At 38.2% G+C, this 24,426-nt stretch overlaps 4 protein-coding genes across 4 annotated transcripts; 3 read left to right on the top strand and 1 right to left on the bottom strand.

Moving 5' to 3' along the window:
- On the top strand, positions 1-948 carry LOC128491636 (olfactory receptor 5AS1-like). Its single transcript, XM_053463953.1, has one exon. It carries the CDS (start codon positions 1-3, stop codon positions 946-948), a length of 948 nt encoding a protein of 315 aa, XP_053319928.1.
- Positions 949-6,283: 5,335 nt separating this feature from the next.
- On the top strand, positions 6,284-7,258 carry LOC128491634 (olfactory receptor 6F1-like). The gene has a single exon (XM_053463952.1). The coding sequence runs from the start codon at positions 6,284-6,286 to the stop codon at positions 7,256-7,258; it is 975 nt and encodes a 324-aa protein (XP_053319927.1).
- A 4,529-nt stretch (positions 7,259-11,787) lies between these two features.
- Positions 11,788-12,750, bottom strand: LOC128491633 (olfactory receptor 1500-like). Its single transcript, XM_053463951.1, has one exon. It carries the CDS (start codon positions 12,748-12,750, stop codon positions 11,788-11,790), a length of 963 nt encoding a protein of 320 aa, XP_053319926.1.
- A 10,048-nt stretch (positions 12,751-22,798) lies between these two features.
- On the top strand, positions 22,799-23,737 carry LOC128491632 (olfactory receptor 11L1-like). Its single transcript, XM_053463950.1, has one exon. It carries the CDS (start codon positions 22,799-22,801, stop codon positions 23,735-23,737), a length of 939 nt encoding a protein of 312 aa, XP_053319925.1.
- The last annotated feature ends 689 nt before the right edge of the window (positions 23,738-24,426 follow it).

Below are 24,426 nucleotides of genomic sequence, written 5' to 3'. Positions count from 1 at the left end.
ATGATGAAGGACAACCACACCACGGTCACTGAATTTCTTCTGATGGGATTCCAAAATCTTCATAGTTTCCATATCCCACTTTTTCTGCTTCTCATTTTCCTTTATTCCGTAACGGTCACCGGAAATCTTCTGATCATCATGCTCGTATCAGTCAATCAACAGCTGAAATGTCCCATGTATTTCTTTCTCAGCCACCTGTCTCTTTGTGATATCTTAATTAGTTCTAATGTTGGCCCCAATACCCTACAAGTGATATTAACAGGTAGGTGTCCCATATCTGCCCTTGGATGCCTCATCCAGCTGTATTTCTTTGGTGCCTCTGCACTTATCGAATGCTGCTTGCTGACCGTGATGTCCTACGACCGATATCTGGCCATTTGCAACCCATTGCGCTATCCGTCCATTATGAATGTCAAGCTCCCTTATTATCTGGCGATTTGGTGTTGGACGGCTGGTTTTGCGTTATCATTTATTACAGAGGTTCTTGTGTTTGAGTTGGAGTTCTGTGGGCCAAATATCATAGATCATTTCTTCTGTGACCTTGCTCCTCTCCTTGAACTTTCATGCTCGGATACATCACTTGTAGAAATCCAGGTATCTATAAACGTAATTTTAATTGTAATCTCGCAGCTAGTCATTGTCGTTGCAACTTACATCTGTATTTTCAGTTCTATCTTTCGGATCTCAACCAGCACCGGGAGACAGAAAACCTTCTCCACTTGCAGCTCCCACCTTGCTGTTGTGTCAATATATTATGGAACTCTAATTACTCTTTATATGGCTCCATCAAGAGGATATTCCTTAGAACTCAACAAAGCATTGTCCCTTCTGAACACTGTGTTGACCCCTCTGTTCAATCCCATAATATACAGCTTAAGAAACAAGGATATCAGAAAAGCTATAATAAAATTTTTAATGGGGATCTCCTCTGTAAAACTCAAGGGATAAGAGGTTTAAATCATCAGGTGCTCTTAAATTGCTTACGTTTTAACTTGACACATTTAAGACATAGCTAGCCTGAAGAGCAAAGATGGTTGGCAGGGAAAACAAAAATGATATCAGCTGGACGAGTAAAATACAACCTGAGATGCAGGGCTTTGACATTATTTAACAATGTTTGAAAGATATTGGACTGATTTTGGTGATAAAAGTATAATAATGAATTGAATGATTACCAAAGATGGCAAGTTGTGCCACTGTGGGCTTTAAGTCTTTATTCAGGGATCAACTAGCCAGGATGAGACAGCTCCACTTCCTTCAAGGTTCCTTCAAGGTGCCTGGACTTCAAGGTCAAAGGATCACTTTTTCTTCACTTTCACAGGTACACTCTTGACCTTAATGTTTTGGTCTTCATAGGTCTCATCAGTGAGGTGTGGTTGCAAGCTGTACATTCTGTACAACTAACGTGGTATTTCCAGTGCAAACACAAGTGGACCACCAACTCAACTGCAGCAGTCGTTTGTCTAGTAAACCAATCATGTAAATGTGAGGGACATTTTTTAGATGACTGGACTGGAAATGCCACAGTGGAGCCAGGTCCTCTGAGATTTAGCTTTTTTTGAGGGACAGGTCTCCTTGAAGTCATTGGTGGTTCCATTTTTTGGGGAACTTACTGTAAGCCTTCTTGCCAGGGAGGGAAAGGGTTGTGGCCCCAGAAGAAGACTTTGGATCCATTGACTGACTGTGGCTTCTCTGGAGTTTTTCTGTTTGGTTTTTACCCCCACTTCTTCGCTTTTATATATATTTTATTGTACCTCTACATGAGAACTACATTGGCACTTTACAATGGCAATTATTTCTTTACCTAGGACACAAACATAAAATGCAGTAGAATTAATAAAGATTATACTATAAATAATAATTAAGCAATACATATTAATGAAGGGAGGGCAATGTGAATAAAATGTATATAAAAAATATTTTTGAATCATTGTGTGGTATTTGCAGTTTAACTCTGTGCTGTCAAGATTTCTATTGAGGTTGATTCCATTTATTGGGTCAACATAGCAAAATAAGTGGTTATGTAAGCTTTTGGGACCTCGGAGAACAAGAAGAAAAAGGAGAAGAAGAGACCTCTGAGGTCCCAGAAGCTTAAGTAACTTTCCATTGGACTTCATCATTATTTACTGAAAATATAAGAACATGATCAGCTTTAAAATGCAGAAATCTGATATTTTTTACCTAAAAGCTGCCCCATCCCTCTTGCAATGACGTCAATATTCATTGCTAATGAATAGGTTACGCATGCTGATTCTTGAAGGCTGATAGGTGTCAGAGGGTCTATTCGTCCTCATGAGGTCCAGTCTAAAAATATTTTTTGTAAAACTAAAGATCCTCCTTTAGAAAGAGAAATGGTGAATGATAACAATAAACAACAAAACACACATAGTTACAAAATTCACTTATGCCCCACTTTTTTTTTAAATTATCCTTATAGGGCTATTTTTACAAACAGAATTTTGTTAGTTTTCTATTTACTACAATCAGATAGAATCTCTGCTGTTGAGCCCATGTTATGTAATATATTCCCAACAATTACATAAAGTTTTGTTGTCCTTCTTTGCCAGGGACAAGTTGGCCCAAGGACAAGGAGAGCAATTGTCACAGGGTCTCTCTATATTCTGGTTTAACATTGAGCTGGCCTGTTGTCGAAGTTGAACACTCAGCAGGGTACTTTAACGCCATGTCATATGACCCCCCTGCACTAGACGTGGCTGAACTCTCAACGCCCGCAAAATGGAGTAGATCCAGATGAGTGACGTGGAAGCATCATTTTTGTGTATAGGTCCATTTTAATGGATATGTACATATCTAGGAAGTCACTCCTCTCCCTATTTCCCTTCCACTCTGATACAAGTGAATGGTGTTGGGGTTAGCCCTGCCCACATGTCTGGCTCTCCATGCCCATATATGGGTCTAATGCCCCTCATGCAGCTAACCCCACCCACTGCATAGCCACTCCCTTTTAGAGGGAGGGCTCTTGGTAGCCAGAGCCTAGAAGTTCCCAGATATGGATATCTATCATCTCATAAAAATAAAAAGAACAGTTTAGTCAGTTTACATAAAATGTAATTTCTAGATATGTCAATCACCCTTGGTCACCAGTGTCGAAACAGGCTTTGATAAGTGACCAGTTGAGGGGAATACGTATGTATTAAGCTAGTAGCAGGCTCTCTATCCACTCATTATAGCCAGATCCTCCAATGTTCATGTCTGATCGGGAAGGATTGCTATATAAATACATATCTTAACATCATGCTAGTTTAACCCCTTAAGGACAATGGGCGGTCCCTAAACCCATTGAAAACAATGCATTTTGAGCCCGTACATGTACGGGCTTTGTCATTAAGGGGTTAATACAGTTCACCATAATCTTTTTGGTACTTGAAGGTGCGTGTGCTTTCATTCAGAAAAAGGGAGACGGATACAGTTTAGCTGAAATCAGTGGTCGATTTGTCTTGTCAATTGGGTCTGTTCAGTAACAATTTGAATGTCAGTTGAGTAAGGGTTAACTTGACTGAGCAGACTGGGATTGTATGTCCCCTTTGTGCAAACAATTGTAATATAGCTCGTATATATATATTCACTAATACTGTGTATCAGTTATTTGTAGTTGCAGGTGCGTTTATGCAACTTTAAATTGTGCTACTTGCAGGTTGACACATATCTTGCCCTCGCCTGCAATTTGCAAAATTTTGTAAAGGAAAAAGAAACCTTAAGTCAGAAAGCAGAAAAGAAAAAAAATATTGAAATATTACTCCATTGCTGCCCAGTGATGTATTTGGGCAGCAGGTCCAATGGGGGGGTGGTAGACCCCGATACAAAATCAGGGTGAGGGGGACAGATTTTCCTTTCAGCTGGTCGAGCCCCCAGTGCCCTGTTATAAGGGAGAGCTTTGATCTTCCCAACTGGCCTGTTTGGGGAACGGAGGCTGTGCTGGCTCCATAGATGCCGTGTGCCGTTAAGATACAGCGTGCCGAGATATGACGTCATATCCTGGAGCTAAATTTCTTAACGGAGTGCAGTGCTATTATTGCCCCTGGATGCCGACCATGGAGGAGAAAGCAGCAAGGGACGCTGCTCTAGGTAGGGCCTAGATGGCCCCAAAGGTAAATATATCACTGGGGTGAGGTTGTTACAAATTATTTAAATGCCCTGTGGCGCGTGGGAAAGGGTTAATTAATCGGTGTATTTATATTTCTTTTGATCCCGGTCAGTTGCAGACACGCTGATGCTTGCCACAGCTGTGTTGCCAAAATAAGTATTCATTTATTGTCTTAATTGACGACAAGCAGTCTCTCGTGGCCAATTAATTCCAGTGGTAAAGCAATGCCCCAGGTACGCCGTATGTCAAATAATTTGGTATAAAAAAGAAGAATCGAGCCGTTCGGGGCACAGAAAGCATGCAGATTGGAGGAGATTTACTTTAATGTAACAAGCAAACAGCGTGGAAAAAGTGACCAAAACATGAATGATAAAATCTCACAAATCCAGGTATGTATGGGGGAAATTCTTTTCTTTCTTTTAATTGTTATGATGGGAGAGGAGAATTATTTGAGGTTTCTCAGCGTTATTATCTATTTATTAGGTATAACATATGTTTCTAAATGTGTTAATGGCACAGGAAACTGGACAAATGACATCATATTTATATCACATATTCTTTATAGCACTTCGGCTGACTCTGTAGCGCTCTTACAATGAGTGGGAATAAGCATGGACATATATTAAGACAAACTGGTACAGGAGGAGAAGTCTATGGCATCATAGGTGGTTGAGCAGGAAGAAGACAGAAGGTAAGGGAGCGCTTGGGAGAGGATGATTTGATTGTAGCAAAGGTCATGTAGAAAAGTCAGTTGCGTGGAGAACTTCAGATGGTTTCTATCAGAATACAGGTAATGGGAATTAAAATCATAGGTGGTAAGCTTCTCTGAATAGGTGAATGTCAGCGAGTTTAACTTTAGAATACGCAAGGAGCTTCTTCAGCTGCCCTATTCATGGCCACATCCAAGCACCAGCAAGGGTAGGGGAGATCAGAGATTTATTTTTTAACTGGCCCATTGGGCACTGGCATAGGGGCTTCCACCACCCTGGACTTGTGACCTCTTCTACCTAGGCAAGAATACACTACTGAGTGGAGCAATGCAGATAGTCATTAGCCATATTGGTTCAAGAGAAGATGGATTTGAAGATGATAGACGAAAACATAGAACCACAGAAGCTGCTGAAAGTCTATGTTAGTCTAGAAACATGGAAGCATATAATTTGACGTCAGATAGGACCCATACGGCCCATCTAGTCTTCTTATTTTTTATTGATGGAAAGACTCAAGCCTTAATTAGTTCTTTGTCTTAGATTCAGGATAGCTTTATGCATATCCCGTGCACGTTTACATTTCCAAACTATATTAGTCTCTACCACTCCTGATAGGAGGCTGTTCTCCTTATCAACCGCCCTCTTGGTAAATTAATTTTACAGTTAAGTTTTAGATTATGACTTAAAAAAACGTTTCTCCTGTAATTTGTTAAGTCCCTTTATTTATTTAATTGTTTCTATGCCATCTCTCTCTTCTCTCCTCCAAGCCGGACACATTGAGATTCCTTAGTCTCTCCTGATAATTTTTATCCTGCAAACTATTTACCATTTGAGTCAGTGTCATCTGAACTCTCTCCAACATGTCAATGCCCTTCTGGTATCTCCGGAACATAAACCTGTACTCGAGGTCTAGCAGGAGATGTTCAAGACCATCTCTTCTTTTGTACCTATATTTTGCCTTTGAAGTTTTAATTCCCAATGGCATTATTTTACATTTATCATACCAAAAGAATATGAGATGCTCACCAAGAACAGGCAGCTGCTTTATAGCCTGGCCTACTGTGTGTCCCTGCTTGGAAGCATCTCAAACAACTCCAGGCATATGTTTTGGCCTTCACTGAGGTACATCGGTGGGGTACAGTTGGTATCCCTCTAGGCACAAGAGAGTAAAGAGGTCCAAGTTTGGACCCACCTTTGCAAAAAGCCTGGTTCCCGGAATTTAGAGTTGAATTAAAAACTTGCAATAGTTTAGAAAACACACTTCTACATTAAAGATGTATATTTTGAGTTCTCGCTCAAGGTACTGGAAGGAATAAATATAATTTATATAGAATAAAAGAAAAAAAAAACGGAAGTCTGATGTAATAATTTTGCAGTTACTTCCTAATACAATTTATTTCAAGATTTAATACCTGAAAAATGTTTCCCACAGATTTCCGCATGTGCAAATTGTTATTTTCTTGTTATAATGGACGAAGAAACATCAAACCTCACCTCACAGCATGTGCAGAATTTTTCAAAGATCAACCACACAAACTTCTCTCAATTCATACTGCTTGGATTTCAAGATCTCCACGTTCTTCGGATTCCCATCTTCATGCTTCTTACAATCACATATTTTGCGACCATCGTTGGAAATCTTCTTATCATCGCTGTAGTACCAACCAGCCGTCAGTTGTGCTTACCCATGTACAGATTTCTTAGCCACCTCTCAATTTGTGATATATTAATCAGTACAAACATTGTCCCTAATACTCTACAAGTCATACTGCTTGGTGGAAGCCCTCTGTCTTTCAGTGGATGTCTCACCCAATTGTATTTCTTTGGTGCTTCTGCCATAATTGAGTGCTGCCTGTTATCCGTGATGTCCTACGATCGATACTTGGCCATCTGTAAACCGTTACATTATTCTGCTGTTATGAATTATAGAGTTTCTCATTATCTGGTTGTATGGTCTTGGCTGGTGGGTTTTCTTCAGTCCATGGTAACTCATTCTCTCATACTTCAGCTTCAGTTTTGTGGACCTAATGTCATTGACCATTTCTTCTGTGATCTTCCTCCACTCCTTGCCCTTTCGTGTTCAGATACGTCAGCTGTAGAAATTGCAGTATCCATAGTGTCCATAGTAGTAGGGATCTTACAACTTGTATTTATTATGGTAACTTACATTTGCATTTCAGCTTCTGTTCTACAGATCTCCTCTAGCACCGGGAGACAGAAAGCTTTCTCTACCTGCAGCTCTCATCTTACTGTTGTAGGAACCTATTATGGGACATTGATTACCCTTTATTTGGCACCATCCAGGGGGTACTCATTTAATTTCAATAAGGTTTTATCTTTACTAAACACAGTGGTGACACCTTTGTTTAATCCCATTATATATACCCTTAGGAATCGTGACATAAAGTCATCCATAGGAAAACTTGTCTTTATGAAAAAATAAACAATTGCCATCTCAAAAAGGGATACATTTAATAACTAAATGGGTAGTGTCCCATATTTTAAATGTAGAGATACTGTTTTCGGTATTTGGTTCCATTTAATCGTTCCCCACTTGTGTTTTGCCAATAATAAGTCCATAGACCTATGCCCTTTCACTATTTTTTAATAGTGCTGCAGTTAATAAGTGGGGTAGGAGGTTATTTGTTATTATTTTCTTATTCGATAAAAAATATTTATAATTATAGATTCTCTTCACCAAGGTGTATAGAACTAATCTTATGTATTATCTATACTGGTACACGAGAGGTTAACGTGATCAGGATAGTGAAGTCTGATACACGAGAGGTTAACGTAATCAGGATAGTGAAGTCTGATACACGAGAGGTTAACGTAATCAGGATAGCCAGGTCTGGTACACGAGAGGTTAACGTAATCAGGATAGCTGGGCTTGGTACGCGAGAGGTTAATGTAATCAGGATACTCGGGTCTGGTACACGAGAGGTTAACGTAATCAGGATAGCCGGGTCTAGTACACGAGAGGTTAATGTAATCAGAATATCCAAGTCTGGTACACGAGAGGTTAACGTAATCAGGATAGCCAAGTCTGATACACGAGAGGTTAACGTAATCAGGATAGCCAGGTCTGGTACAAGAGAGGTTAATGTAATCAGGATAGCCGGGCTTGGTACACGAGAGGTTAATGTAATCAGGATACCCGGGTCTGGTACACGAGAGGTTAACGTAATCAGGATAGCCAGGTCTGGTACATGAAGGGTAAACGTAATCAGGATAACCGGGTCTGGTACACGAAGGGTTAACAGGGATTAGCAAGGAAAACACGTCTACTCGCACAATAAGAGAGCACTGACTGAGTCTCAGTACTCAGTTTTTGAATTGCCTGCTAGTAGACACCACGCCCATTGGTGTGACGCTATGCGAGCGCGTTCCCCGCCAACAGTGTCGGGGAACACATAAAGTTAATGAAGACGCGTCAAGCAGAAGGCATGTGAGCATTGGAGGCAACGGAGGACACCACGCGGGACCTGGTGTTCGGACCACCTTCGCTCGGTCCCAGGACCCTGACAACCAGGTACTTTATTTATGTCTAAATATGTGGAAATGTTATTATTGCACAAATGCAATCGTTGCTATAAAACAAATCAAATGAGAAATGAAAAATGGAGAAATGAGAAACATAGCTTCCGATCCCTCTGGGAAAATACTTGTGGATCTGGCCTCACACTCTAAGGGTTGTAGTTCCCTAAGTCCATTTATTTGTGCAACGATTTGCATTTGGGAACATCAGAGGACATCTTTTTATCCTACCCCTCACTGGTACTGCCTCTTACAGAACCTAGATTTTCCGGTATGTCTGGAAGGGGATCTTTGGACTTCTTCCATCTACTTTTCCGGTCAGGGTCTCATATATCATCTCTCGGGAAGAGGTGATCCCCAACAGCAGCTGGTCCCAAAATGACAAATGCAAACTTGTGAAGCCATATTGGATGCAAGTCCGTGAGGTAATTATCCAGGTCATCAAGGTCCCGCCCCCCCTTCACTCTGGGTGTGATGCTTCTCCACCATACCCAATTGGGGTTGTCAACATATAAACACTACCTTACCATGCACCTCCTTAACACCGTGAAATGCATGAACCTACTCTATTGGAAGGGATCAGCTTCAGGTCCGATTACATATGCTGCTCACGCTCCTGCAATGCTCTACCTAGTGTTTACATTAATGGCCACCCCGCACTACTGGTTACTGTTTTATTATGTCCCGTGTGACTATGTGCAATGCCTGCTTTGACCATATTGGCCAGTTTCTCCCTTAGCTTTGAATTATTAGAAAGAACCTCTACTCTATCCGGCATGTTCATCATGGACCACCGCCAGATGTCAGGGGTTCAAAACAAGTTGTAGAAATCCCCCCACACTAACAGTCCAAGTTGATTTCAATCGGGCCAAGGCTCAGCACTCATGCCACGCATACTCTGGAATTGTTTTACTCAGTGTTTGCATTTATGATCATCTTGCATTATAAGCATACCTGTGAACTTCTGACCTCCGACTTCAGCGGGTGATCCCGTGACGTATGTGGGCGGTCCCGTGATATAGGTGGGCGGTCCCACTGATGGGAAACACCACCATTTAAAGGCAAAATGGCCGGGGAGTGTCAAGACGCCGCTCCCGTGACCCGGATGATTGGGGTCTTGACCAAGAGAGTCGGAGAAGCGGTGCTTCACCCAGGAGATCTCCAGGTCAAACCCGGAGAGTTCCCAGGTATGATTATGAGCTGATTTTATATCCTGGCTGTTTGCATAAAGTCTATGCTGCCACTAGTTATACCACCTGTATGATGCCTATCCGTACCGGTTTCTGTGTCCCTTTTCTTTATTTCTGTATCCCTTTCCCCTTCATATTCTCAGAAAACAATCAATACATTTCAATTTATAAAAAAATACTCTTTTGAAGAATCAGACCCATACATGCCATTTAGTCTGCCTGTTTTTCCTTTTGTAAAGACTCAAATTGTATTCATCCCACTGCCTTGCCTTAAATTCAGAAGTCTTGTTTAATGGAAGTAATGTTTAAAAGCACTTGTGTCATTTATTTTTTGGTTGGTTTTTTTCTATATAAAAATAAAAGACTCTCTTGGGAAGTTTTTCTGTGCCTGCATTGACAGATTGCAAAGTTACTAAGTCTCTAAGATTTGCATTCACGGGCATGTTAGACTGGTGCCGTTGGTACAGATATGTCATAACTATATCTTGGTGGACAGGTGTGGGTTACTTCACCTCGGATCAGCCAGGTCCATCAGCAGGAGAGGATGAGACACAACCAGCTTAAAACACATCAGCACCTTGAACATGTTAGAGGTTTGAATTCTGCTTACCTGGTAACATTCTCAAAATAACTTGCATTTTCAATCATTTAAATTTAGTAAGTTTCAGGAGAGGACATGCAGGTGTCTGAAATGTTCGTCTGAAATCTGCAAAAGTGTCCAACCACAATGCAATTTTTTAAAAAATAATATCAAATAAACAAGTCTCCCTATTAACCAAGGTATGGGGGGTGATTATACCTTCTCTTCCCCCACTAATTGTAGGGTGCTTAAAATTTACCTATGGGCAGTACTGGGGCCTACCCAGGGGATAAGGGTGATATATTTGAGCACTATACCCCAGGCACATTTAACAACCCCTACTCCATCATAGACACTTCTAACTCACATGTTCATAAATCTGCAAAGTGCTTGCTTTTTAACCCTTTATTAACTCACATCAACTTCCCCACAGGTTTTTTTCTTTAGTAAGTGTATACATTTAGTGAATTTCCAAGTTGGACATTAACATTATATGTTTGGATTAAAAATCCTGACGCCTCTTTGTCAAGTGGTGTGAGCCATTAATGGTTTTAAGCAAACATATGTCCTAAAGTGTCCATACCGGTGACAGCATTCACAACTGTTGACACTATCAGTTGTCCAAAAAAGCCTGATATATGATAGCAAGTGACCGAACCCTTCAAAACTTTTAATATTTTAGATAAATAGATTTAAGAAGTCCCCATCACATGTAGGGATAGCTGTTCTACTATTGTGTTGGATACCACCTTTCCCTGGCATTCTGACTTTATGAAGCTCCTCTTTATAATACACGTTCCAGGTTGTAGGCTTGGAGGTAGGCTTTGCTGGGAAGTCTCAACCCAGCCTTTGCAGAAGTTCCACCATTTGCTGTGTGGCTCTTTGAAAAATGGTGGTGCCACCTGAAGAGGGTGAAACCATGATGAATGAACACCAGGTGGCTCAAGGCATTGAGCTTGAGGGCTTGGAAGAACCAAGTCCCCGTTACACTTGTGTTGTTATTTGCGAGTCTCAGCTAGGAGGTTTCCAGGAAAATTTCTCTGGAGGAGCATTTTATTAAGAGAAACTATGGTGAGCTCACAAGTTCTCACAATTCTAACCTTTTTTCTGTTGGACACATGAAATATATATGACAAAACAGAGAAGAAGCATCTCCTCTTATCAGAATTACTCAAAGGTCATGACGTGAGCGTGAGGAGGAAAAAAGAGAGAAACATAGCACATCACTGTATGGTAAAACTATTTCTCTCCACATTATGTATGGTTACATACCCCCATTCACCAGCTGATCTAAAGGCATAGGCCAGGGGTAGGCAATCTTCGGCTTTCCTGATGTTGTGGACTACATCTCCCATAATGTTCTTACAGTCATAATGCTGGCAAAGCATCAAGGGAAATGAAGTTCACAACATCTGGAGAGCCGAAGATTGCCTACATAGGCGATACATTGCATCCTCCATTGACTGTGATCACCATGTTTCCCATGAGCTACAGAGTTTTATTTTTAAAAATATTTAGTTATATGCTTTATTATGCAAGTAAGGTTTTTTTTACAACACAGAAAAAATATGCTTTTTTTCTTTTATTGAATAAAATTGTGAAAATAAAATATATTTTTGTACTATGAATTGTAATTAAATCTCGCATTCCATGCACGGTCATCAATCAACGTATAAAAAATGACACTATGTCTTCAATATGGAGGGTGTTCTGAACATAAACTATTAAAATCGTGAAAGAATCCTTCATCTCTCTGTTCCTTAGGCTGTATACAATAGGATTTAGAAATGGAGTCACTACTATGTACAGCAGAGACAGGAGTTTGCCAGGGAGCAGGGCTTGATTTCTTATTGGAAGGGCATAAATACCAATTAAAGTACCATAAAATAAGGACACCACGATTAGGTGGGAACTGCAGGTGGAAAAGGCTTTCTGACGATCTGAAATTGATTGGATCTTCAGGATGGTGAAGGCGATGTAGATGTACGATATTATAATTATGATGAAAGGGCAAATGATCACGGGGATACAGAGTAATGCAACCTCCAACCTTACCCTGGACACATCAGAACAAGAAAGCTCTAGGAGTGGATAAAAATCACAGAAGAAATGGTCAATGACATGAGGTCCACAAAAGTTGAGTTTGTGTATATTGATTGTTTCGATGAGCATTAATGAAAAACTCAACATCCAAGACACCATAATTAGTTTGAAGCACAGGGTAAAGTCCATTATTAAGTTGTAATGGAGAGGTTTACAAATTGCCACATACCGATCATAAGCCATCGCCGTCAGTAGAAGACATGCTGAGGCTTCCGAGACACCAAATAAATTAAATTGACTCATACACGCTGTAAAAGGCATAGTTCCACCGCCATGTAATAAGGCATGAAGCATAAATGGCACAATATTTGTGGTCAGCAGGCAGTCCGAAATAGAAAGCTGTGTAAGGAAGACATACATGGGACAATGTAGACCACGGACATATGTTGTTGATAAAATAATGAGAAGGTTTCCAGCGATTGTCAGCCCATAAATTAATAGAAGGGCAAAAAATAATATAATTCTGATGGTATCCGGGCATTGGAATCCAAGAAGAAAGACTGTGGTAATATTAACGTTGTCCATCATTTTTAAAATAAAATTTTTAGATTTCCAGAAATATTTATTGGGATAGTCGATGAAAACATATAAATATTTGCACAATATTAGTAGGGCCGAGTAGCCAAAAGAAACATATTTATCAGACAAATCGGGTGGACTTTGGTCATCAAAATATAGAACGTAAAGGAGAAATTTAACCAAAATATCTAATAATTTTTGTGATCTTTAAAGTCTACAGGTGGGACCCATTGTATTTCTTCATATTTAATATTAAAGAAGAGCTCTCAGAGTTCCAAAACCATGCATTTTCCAGTTTTATACACTAAATAAACAGATGTAATGATTACAGATAACAAAAACATGGATTTTGTGAATACAACAGGAACCACCTTAACCCATATCAGCCATCATGACTTCCTACTCTATTCCTTCCTGTTGTGTTATCCCCTTCCTATTTTTAAGTTCCTGACTGTTTTTGATTGGTGCAAGCAACCTTTGTATGACATGGATAAGGAGAAAGGAAAGAACTTCAGCACTGAAAATCAATGAGATAATGGATATTATGATGAAAAAAAATCCCCAAAACCAAAAAATTCAATTCTTTACAAACAAATCAAATACGGTTGATTTGAGGACAATGCTTGTGAATCTGACATAACCTCTATTGTTGCAGTAGCTCTCTGAATATAACTACAAATCTATGAACAATGTCAGTTTTTTAATATGCCAGAAGAAGATATCTAAGTAGTCCCAAAAAGCAATTCGGTAAGCCAATAAATATATAACGTTCTCCAAATGAGCTTATTGTAAACATCCTCAATGTGCTAACCGATGTGTGAAGAGCGGTTACAGGTATATAAGACATCTCTATGGCAGGGAAAAAAAAGACATAAAAATATGTTTTTTAGGAAATAATACAACCAGGGAAAACAAAATTCATATAAACAATTTGTAAATTAAAATTTTAATTTGTGAAGTAAAAAGGAAACTAGCAACCATTTTAAAATATAAGTATTTAGATAAACGTCTAAGGATAAATAAGTGAGCTAATTTGTAAAACAATAAATTGCTAATTTTATTAGTATTTTTCCCCCAAAACACAAAAAAAATGGAAAAATGAAAAAAAAATTAAGAAGCTTAAATGTGTTTCCTAAAATATTACACGTTTATGTGTTTCCTAAAATCTAAAGAATAAATATTGACTTACGATACGAGTTATGGGATATCGCTGACAAGCCATGTCTCCTAAATCGAGGTTCTTTGTCTGATTTAATCCATCACAGACATTCCAGTATATCATAGAAAATAATGTACTTGGCTAAACTGAGTCTTTGCGTAGAAACATTTATGAGATCGCATTCATAATCATCCTTTATTGCCGTGGAAAGTCATAAATCCTTGCCAAAGTTGATAAAATAAAGTCCAATAGTCACATCAAGCATGCTTATGTAGAGTTACGCAGACATGCGTAGTTACAGCAAATTCTCGGGAGAGTTTAATACTTTTGGGAAAACATCAGTTTGAAAAGAACTATTCACATTGTTCAAAAAGTTTAGGATATGTGGTTAAGCTCTTTTGACCTTGGACCATTGTTTGATGAGCTTCCAGTTTAAAGCTGCTGTTCTCGAGTGCTTTATTAGGGTATCTGGTACCCATTAAATATGGTTTATATTAAAATGTTCTATTATATTTATTACATTCATCTCAAATTAACAATATTAATGGGACTACAACTACCATTTGGAGCCATAGGACAGGAGAATATGGATGACCTTGAGCGCCATGCTTGGTAGGCCAGCACCGAGTTGGCTCGAGTTGAGGATTCTGACGCTTATGATGTAAGGACTCAAACCCCAATCAGTCCATGGTCCGGTCCTATAGTCAGGATAGCTTTTCGCCTATCCCATGCCTGTTTAAATCCCCTCATTGTATTGGCCTCCCCGATTTCTGCTGGGAGACTGTTCCATTTATCTACCACTCTCTCAGTAAAGAAGAAGATCCTTACATTGCATCCAACCCCCTGACCTTCTAGTTGTAGACTATGACCTCTTGTTCTAACATTTTTCCTCCCGTACTTTGTTAAATCCCTTTAAGTCTTTAAATGTTTCTATTACATCTCCCCTCTCTCGTCTTTCCGCCAAGCCGGACATATTGAGATCCCTTTATCTTTCCTGGTAATTTTTATTCTGTAAATAATTCATCATTTCAGTCTCCTCTGAACTCTCTCCACTCTATCGATATCCTTCTGGAGATGGGGGTCTCAATACTCTAGGTGAGGTCCGACCAGAGAACCACCTACCATCTTCATATTACTTATACCTCTGACCATACAACCCAGCACCCTCCGACGCTTTTTCTTGCCTTCCCTGTTTTCTAGATAGAGGCACGCTGTCGAAGAAACTTTTTTTCTGGTCTTGAAATGAAACAAAACAGGAAAATACATGTCACAAAAACAAAAAAATCCCAGCCCGTATGAGATGCAACCTCATACTACTGATACTGTGCAGGGCAGTTGGAGACTACCTTCTCCAATGCTAAGACTTGAGGCACCATATTTAAACTCCTTTTAAAAGTGTTCCTCCATCCACTAAATTTAAAATTTTCAACACTTTTCTAGTGTGATGGTCTGGAGGTGGACTGCAAAAATTACTAGAAAACAAATATCTTTGAACAGTTCTGGGAGGACTGTAACATGTATGCTGCAAGCGTCTTGTAGGGGACATATGAGGCTATTATGAGGACGGAAATGACATTCTGGCCAAAGTGGAACAGAAAAGACCAAAGAGCTAGAATGACACTGAATGATAAAGGCTTCTGCTTCTCATTATTCTACAGGTATCCCAAACTGTTAAAATAATACAAGTGTCATGGCCCTGGTAAGCAGGTCGGGTAGGAGCCCAGTTGCAGGGGATACAAGGGGTTCTGTCTGTACCCCACAATGCATGACGGCTAGTGGGATGCATTGGGGACAGGCACAATGAAACACAGCACAGGCAGAATACTTTGAAAGGTACTGTATTAACAAAGGTGACAGGAACAGCAAGTACAGGCAGTAAGTCTCTAGGCAGGAAGCCCACTGGCAGGGCAGACGGCAGGAAGCCCACTGGCAGGGCAGACGGCAGGATCAACACAGGGTCAGGTACAGGGCCAAAGCAGAGCGGTCCAAACACTTTAATGCAAAGGCCCTGACTGAAGGGCAGGGCAGGTCTTTTAAAGTCAGGGCTTCACTCTCAGCTGGCTCAGCTGTACCTGGTCATCTGATTCTGAGCACTCCAGAGGGAGGAGGGTGGCCACTAGTGGTAGCAGATGGACATGACAGCAAAATAATTATGCATGGTCCGGGCTAGCAGGGTGGAATCCTGACAACAAGGTTAAATAAAACTGATATGTAAAAGATGTATAATGGTTCATCCATGGTATCTGTTCAGTTAAAAGGTATTGAGCAATGCAAGGTGGAAAAGTTAACCAAGCTTAAAACAATGAGTTAACGAGATGGTTATACATTTGAAGTGTATCTTTGTGGGTTTGACTTATATGTTTTTTACTTTTTTACTTTCAATTCTTTTTTATTGATTTCCAATACATAAAAGGTACAAACAAAAACATATAACAAAGCTTACAAATTAGGGTTTAAGAATTTTTATATTGATTGGAAAATTTTTCATTAGATTTGACCTAATGCAATTCATGCGTATACTTTTATTTTATGTCACCCAGAAAAAAAAGGGGGGAAAAAAGAGAGAATGCCGGGAATATGTGATGATTAATGCTTATTTCATAAATTCTTTAATTTTGTAATCCAGTCCTCATATATGAGTTTTTTTTTCTTTTCTGTTGTAAATTAATTCAATATAAACCACTCTCCATCTGCAATTGATATAAAATCTGATTTTTCAATTGGTTAGATACATTAAGTAGCATTGTTCCATATGCTTGAAATCCAGTTATTTATTATGCTACTTAATGTATCTTACCAATAGAGGGCAGCATTCTGTCCGAACATATATTAGCCATATGTGGCAGTGTGCTCATTTGCATTTATTCAAATAAAATATATTCCCATGATCCTTTCGTCTAACAGTTTAATACAAAAAAACCCCAAAATAAATAGAAAAAAAGAGTTTGCAAGTTCGACAGAATTAATGTCTGCGAGTGCGGCGGGGAGACCAGCGGATCATGGGAATATATTTTATTTAAATAATTAATAAATGAAAATGAGCACACTGCCACATATGGCTAATATATCATCGGACAGAATGCTGCCCTCTGTTGGTTTTACATTGAGTAGCATAATAACGTATTATCCTACTTAATGTATCGTACCAATAGAGGGCAGCATTGTGTTGGTCGCTGGCACAGACTTTTAACTGTTGCAGCAGGGTCCCAGGTTTTTTATTTTTTTCTGCATAGCAACTAGTGGTAAGGGGCCGTGTGCGTGAGCCTATTGGTCGCTTGCACGGCCCTTTACCCTACGGATGTCTGCTCCCGTTATCCAACGCAGCATCGCAGGGCTTAATGGGAGCAGAAATCAGGAGTTAAAAAGGCCGTGCGAGTGAGCCTATTGGTCACCTGCAGGGTCTTCCTCTGGCATCAACCAATTGGTTGATGCCAGAGGAAGACCCTGCAGGTGACCAATAGGCTCACTCGCACTGCCCTGTAACCCCTGACGACGAACCTGAGGATTTCCGCTTCAGTCAACTCCTGCGATGCCGTGAAGATAAGGTAGGTTAGATGGGGAAGGGACGGGGGAGATTAGTAGACAAAGACGATCACGAATATTCTTCGTGTGTGAGTCTTCGTCTTCGCCTACGTTTTACTGGCACTGTCTTCTCTTCTACGTTTCTTCGGAACGAACAAAAAAACAGACTCTTCGTGTTCGTTTTCATGTTTGCCCGAAGACGAATGCACAAGTCTACTAGATACCATTGATTGAAATCATTTTCTCTAATTGTTATAGAGTGTATTGAATTATATGTCATATTTATCACTTTGTACCATTCTTTTTCTGTAATTTGTCTCTTTATGTCTCGAGCCCATTTAGTTATAATTACAGTTGGAGGGATCTCTTCCATTTTGTTAATTATTTCATATGATTTAGACATTGCTTTTTTTTATATCTTTCTTATTAAATACATTTTGACGTTTATAATGGAGTTCCTTGTCACCTTTATATCTTGCTTGTATTAAAAAAGATTTTATTCTTAAATAATGAAATATTTCTGAGCTCGGTAGGTTATATTCATAGGACAACTGCTCAAATGATTTGATTTCATCTTGAAGAGTGATATCTCTTATTATCGTAATCCCCACCATTTTCCATATCCTTAAATTTATATCTGGAATAATTGATTCTACGACATCCAGTTCTGCATTATCTAAGACCTTATTGGTTAAGGCAAGTTTTTTTCCTGATCTTTTTCCATGCTCGAAAAATCTCTCTGGTTCCATTATTTTGTATTTCTTTATTTTTTGTTTCTAATTTTATCCATGTTGATAAATTAGTGTTGAACATAGATCTTTCTATTTTGAGCCAGGGTTGATTAATATTCATTATAAATGCAATAAAGTGCGTGCTTCATATATATTTTTAACTCTGGGATAATTCAAGCCTCCTTTATTTGTTTTTGTTTTTTTGCCAAGTATTTAATACTGATTCTCATTTTTTTTCCCCCATTATTAATACATTTTTTTAGACTGGCTGGTAATAGATTGATCCAAGGATTTGGAATTTTTAACGGAATATGTCTAAATAAATATGACTTATATGTTAAACCTCATTTTATGTTAGTGTGATTGATATATTGTGCCATGTGGTGTACAGACATGTAATATGGCGGTCAGCAGCCGGGGAACACTAGCATTAGTGATGCCATTCATAGCACTTTAATCACGTGAAAAACAACGTGAGTGCTCCCGCTCCCCCCCCAGTCGTGAACTCATTGAGATGAGAGGTAAAGATATTTCTTTTAACCCTTTGAGTACCAGAGGTCTGCACAAATTTCCCCCCCAGGAGGCCAGGACATTTTTAACAAAATCCGTAGTCATATGAAGATATGAAGCCTTACGGACAAAACAAATCCACAAAATGTAATATTTTCATACCATAATAGCCAAAATGCAAGATGTTAGTTCAAATAATGATGTTTTGATTTTTAAAAAACCCTGATATATTATATATTAAATAGACAATAGACTTGCGCATTTGGATTCACACAAATTGCAAATTTACAGAATTTCAGTAAATTTGGCGATTAATATGAAGCCCCGAAAACGAGGCCAGACCCCCCACGAAGCAAAATGCTCCAGATTTTTGTTCTAAATTTGCTCAGCCCATTGCATCTTAATATAATGTTTATACTATAGTCAAACAATGTATTTTTTTTTTCAAGCAGTCTATACAATTTTTTTTTGTGTGTTAAAATTTCTTTCAAAAATTGCAACAAAAGATGGATCAAGGGGTAGGTGACTACCAAGAGGTTGATAGCTGAGCATAAGAGAAGCCCCAATGGTTTTCGTTGTGTTAATGGAGGGTCTTTTCAGAAGAAGATGCTGTGAGATTAGCCATCTCTCAGTACATAGGAAAACCACATGTAAGTCTTCAAATATTCAAATATAAGTAAGTAAGTCTTCAAATATTGAAAGGGCATTGACACATCACCACTCTTGATGCGGGAGCAAAAAGTGAAGGTACACGAAACCAGCATGCAACCAGCCAGGATGGCTGATACATCAACAGGTCTTGGGCTTCTAGATAGATAGTTTAAGGATAACCATAATTCTGTCACGACATAGCGTAGGAAGGAGACACCAAAGCCAGGTAGGACTGGTAAGGGATAGTCAGTAAGCCGAGGTCAGGGAGCCAGAGATCAGGAATGTAGAAATGCAGGCCAAGGTCAGGATGCTGGAGAACAGGAACGTCGTGGGATAAGCCGAGGTCAGGATACCAGAAGACGGAGTAAACAGGAACAAGCCAGGTAAGCAACAGGAGAGCAAACAGAACGCGTACTGAGGAATAGGCACTACCAAGATAGGCATGACAATCAGAAGGCAATGACTGTATGTTTCAGAGTCTCTTAAATAGGCACAGGAGTTTTGGCACTAATTAGAGTTTTCCCGCCAAATATTCAAAGTCCCGTTACGTCACTTCCTCTGTGGCCATCTTGCGTGTGGCATATTCGTAACTGCCCTGTATAAGGCGAAGCAATTTCCGCCGCCGCCACTAGGTGGCGTGAAGAGGAACGAGTCCGGACACCGGAGCTGGACCTGTCTCCTGCCGGCAGCTGCCAGGGTTCCTATATATATATATAATTGGGCTGCCATAGAAAAAATATAATAAATCACAGAAGCTATTGAGACTTTAGGATTATCTTCTTCAAATATCTTCTTTATTATGGTTTAAATAATTTGGAGCCAGTATTTTTTGGCATTACTGCAATGTCTCTTGAATGTGTCGTGAACTAAACATGGAGGAATTTGTTCATTTAATTTGAAAATTGCATTTTTATGTTTCTCGCGAGTTGTGTTTTCTGTTAAAAAAAAAAAAAAAACATCTAAATGTCAGAAAAAAATATTTCCTTGGGTATTTTTGCTTCTTTATAACAAGAAAAATACCCCTAAAACATTACAAAAATATCAGGGGCCGATTAACTCTACAACTGCCTATAAGCCATTGATAGCATTTTTGTATATACAGTATTTTGTTTCTTGAACATCAACTGGAAAAAATATATTTCTTAATTTCATTTTGAAATGTATTTTCTATAACTGATCACATTGTGTATAAATAACTATTTATATCCTTCTCATCTACCATTCGTGGAACTTGGTATTGTTACAATTTGTCAGAAATCAAAGTTTATAAAATATCAGAAAATCTATTCACACAACTTTATTTCTCCGTGGGACTGACAACTAAACTCGACAAAGTTCCCAATACGCAAAAAACTTTATATCTTGAACTAGTAATTATCAACTTCATAAAGAACTCCTCAAATCCCCAAAGCCACATTAAATGGATTCATTAAAGTAGTGCAGGCTTTTTACAGCCTTAGGTGAACTTTATGCTTAGAGTTCAACTAGAACTTTTGGTGCATGGGAATTATCTATCTTTCTGACTTATAATCTTATTTAAAATAGTTTTCCACCAGTGTTTATGCCATAAGAAGAAGGAGTCAGAGTGAAGATCCAGAGGTATCAAGAGTGGGAAGATCCAACCACACAGCTGGACATTACAACCAGTTATGGAGAGAAGACACCTCAGAAGCTCTTGAGCATCCTGAGCATTCCTTCTGTATGTAGACCTTCCTTTTATTTTACTTCTAGATAAATTAATGCAAGAGCAAGAACATGAGAGAAGAAGCATCAGAGATGGACGTGAGAAATCTATTTTCTTCACCAAATTTCATTAAAACATTTTTTGTCTGCCTTGCAACTATTGTGGTTAATAGTATATATCATCCTGTAGAGAAATTGTATGTATTTTTTTCAACTTTTTTTTTATTGCGAATTGAATCTAAAGTTTAGTAATGTGTCTTTAGGTAAAATAATACTAAATAATAAAACAACATAAACAAAAAAATAAATAAATAAATAAATAATAAAATAAAACAAGTAAAATAATGATAAAAATTATATTAATAGAACATAAAATATAATAAATAATATGTGAGTTTATTGCTGTGTAAAATGTTAATTTAGGCAACATAACAATAAATAGTAAATGTATATATAATATTTAAAATAATAAATTATTATCGTAATAGATTATGAAATACATTAAGCAATATGTGAGTCCACTAATATGCAGAAGTATGTTTTAGAGTAAATAAAGAATACATTGATTAATAATAATAATAAATATAAATAATATAAATAATGAAACAGTCCACTACTGTGCAGAAGTGTGTCTTTAGGTAAAATAATAATAAATGAAGACTGTAAAGTAGATAAAACAAATACAAAAATAATAACAATTGAGTCTGCTGATAATAATTAATGCTTAATAAGTATTAATAGAAAATATAATATAATTTTATAAGTAATAAGTGAGTCCATTGATGTGCAAAAATGTTTTTTTTAGACAAAATAATAATAAATAGTAAAAAAAAAATATAATATTTAAAATAATCAATAATTACTGTAAAAATACAATAAGCAATATGTGCTTTGTATTTCTTTGAGGGAAAACAAGAATAAATAGCTAAATAAATAAATAATAATAAAAGGAATAATAAAAATAATAATTGCATACATAATTAATAAGTAATAAAGCAGTCCACTATTGTGCAGAAGTGTGTCTTTAGGTAAATTAGTAATCAATAGAAAAACAACAAAATGACAATAAATAAAATACATCATTATTGTAATAATAGATGCTAAAAATGTAATTAATAATAAATGATTGCAGTTTTATGTTTCAATCAACTAATAGGAAAAATAAAGTCATGATGCCAGTACAGCTGCACATGTTGCTGTTCTATTTAATAAAATAATATTGATTTACGATGTATTATTATTATTATTATTATTATTATTATTATTATTCTCTGATCTCAGGAAGAAGTGGACAAAGAAAAAAGAAGAAAAGAGAAGAAGCTGAGCTACAGAAAAAGAGAGAGGGAAACAGAAGCTGTCGACAGAGAAGGTAGGGAGACATTGAGAGAGAGCATGAGAGAGAGCAAGTGGGGCTGTGTGAGGGAAAAGGCCAAACGGAAATGAAGAGCTCTTTGCTTTGTTTTCATTTTTGGACATTTGTACAAATTAAGGAAATTGGCAAAATGTGTTTGAATCCAAATGCACCACGTCTAGTATAATGTCCTTCTTTATTGGATGCACTCATATGTTAAAGCATGGACCTCTGTTTTGGAGAGATTCTCAGATGTCCCAACTATTACATTATGCTTGGGGTTTGGGAGATGTGCTGTTACATTGCTTTCTTGAGAAAGAAACTAAACCAACCTGTCTAGTTGAAAGAAAAAAATAGATAATAATTGTCCAATTTAGAGAGCCTTCAATGGGTTAAATATACACAGTTGCATAATACTTTCTCCCATGTTTCTTCTATAACCAGAAGATGACGGAAGGAAACTCTACAATGATCACCAAGATCTTACTGCTGGGATTTGAGAACCTTCACAGCTTGAAGTATTTATTTTTCATTGGAATCTTTCTAGTTTATTGTTTGGCCGTATCCGGGAACGTCTTCATCATCACCTTGGTGTCAACATGCAGGAAGCTTCACCGTCCCATGTACATCTTCTTAACACAGCTGTCTTTTTTAGACATCTTGTTGATCACAACCATTGTCCCCAACATGCTCCGCATTATACTGAATGAAGTTATCTCAATGACTTTTATCGCCTGCATTGTTCAATTTTGCTTCTTTGCTGGTTCAGTAATGGCAGAGTGTCTACTTCTAACAATGATGTCCTATGACCGGTACTTGGCCATCTGTAGTCCACTGAGATACACGTCTATCATGGACTTTGCGCTTTGTGTGAAGTTGGTTGTTCTGTCTTGGTTGCTTAGTTTTATACTCATTCTGATAATAACTTTAACCATTTGTAGCCTACAGTTCTGTGGACCACACATTATTAACCATTTCTTTTGTGATTATACCCCAATTTTAGACCTTTCATGCGCAGATACATCCATAGTACAAACAGAAGTATTCTTTATGTCAGTTTTTGTGCTTGGTTTTCCTGTAGTAGTCATCATAACATCGTATGTCTCCATTGTCTTCACAATCCTAAAGATCCCATCTATTACAGGAAGGCAGAAGACGTTCTCCACCTGTAGCTCCCATCTCTCTGTGGTTTCCATATATTTTGGGACAATAATTGGCATTTATTTGTTACCACATGAAAGATCATCACTGGCCACAAACAAAGTCTTATCTCTTTTTTACACCGTGGTGACCCCATTTGTTAACCCTATCATATACAGCTTGAGGAATAAAGATATCAAAGGTATAATTACCAATATAAGCAATAAAATGAGAGTTAGCTATTGACTGAAATACAGTTTCAATATGTGTTTACGCATTATCTTCAAAATTCATAAATTTTGAGGCTGTTTTTATGGTACACATAATTATCAACTTGCCAATGGTAGTTCATTATATTTTCCTGGTAGACCAGTAAAGAAAACATACATCCTAGACATATGTGCATATAAGTCATCAGAATATCAAGTGGAGTAACAATGCAAACTTTGTTTTCTTTGGTTCCTTCTATGGATACAAACAGCATCATTATCAATCATGGAAATGAGAGTACAGAGTAGACATTTGCAAATGGGCCAAAAAAATATTCAAATAGTTTCGGTTTCTTTTTGGCCCATTCATTTTTGGACAACAAAACTCAGGGGAATTTTTAATTTGGGAACAAAATTTGTTGTCCCGGTGCTCACACTCTCATTCTCGTTCACTCTCTTTCACGCTCTCTAAATTTTCCCCTAACTTCTCGGCCGGCCACTTCCGCTTCTGTCGACCACCTCTGCTTCCACGACCTCTTCTGCATCATCTTCCACATCTTCTTCTGCATCTTCATCTTCTCTCGTTCTCTCTTCTCTAGTATATCTTTAATCCTTAATCTGGTATCTATACCTTGATTGAAGAAGATGCAGAATTAGTCGGCAGAGGTGGAAGTGGTCGGTAGGGAAACATTCATGCATGAGCGAGCAAGAGAGATTGAACGAGAA

This window comes from Spea bombifrons, chromosome 4, assembly GCF_027358695.1.
Source record: "Spea bombifrons isolate aSpeBom1 chromosome 4, aSpeBom1.2.pri, whole genome shotgun sequence".
NCBI lineage: Eukaryota > Metazoa > Chordata > Amphibia > Anura > Pelobatidae > Spea > Spea bombifrons.
Note: the sequence above shows the minus strand (reverse complement) of the source record. Positions and strands in the feature narration are given on the sequence as shown.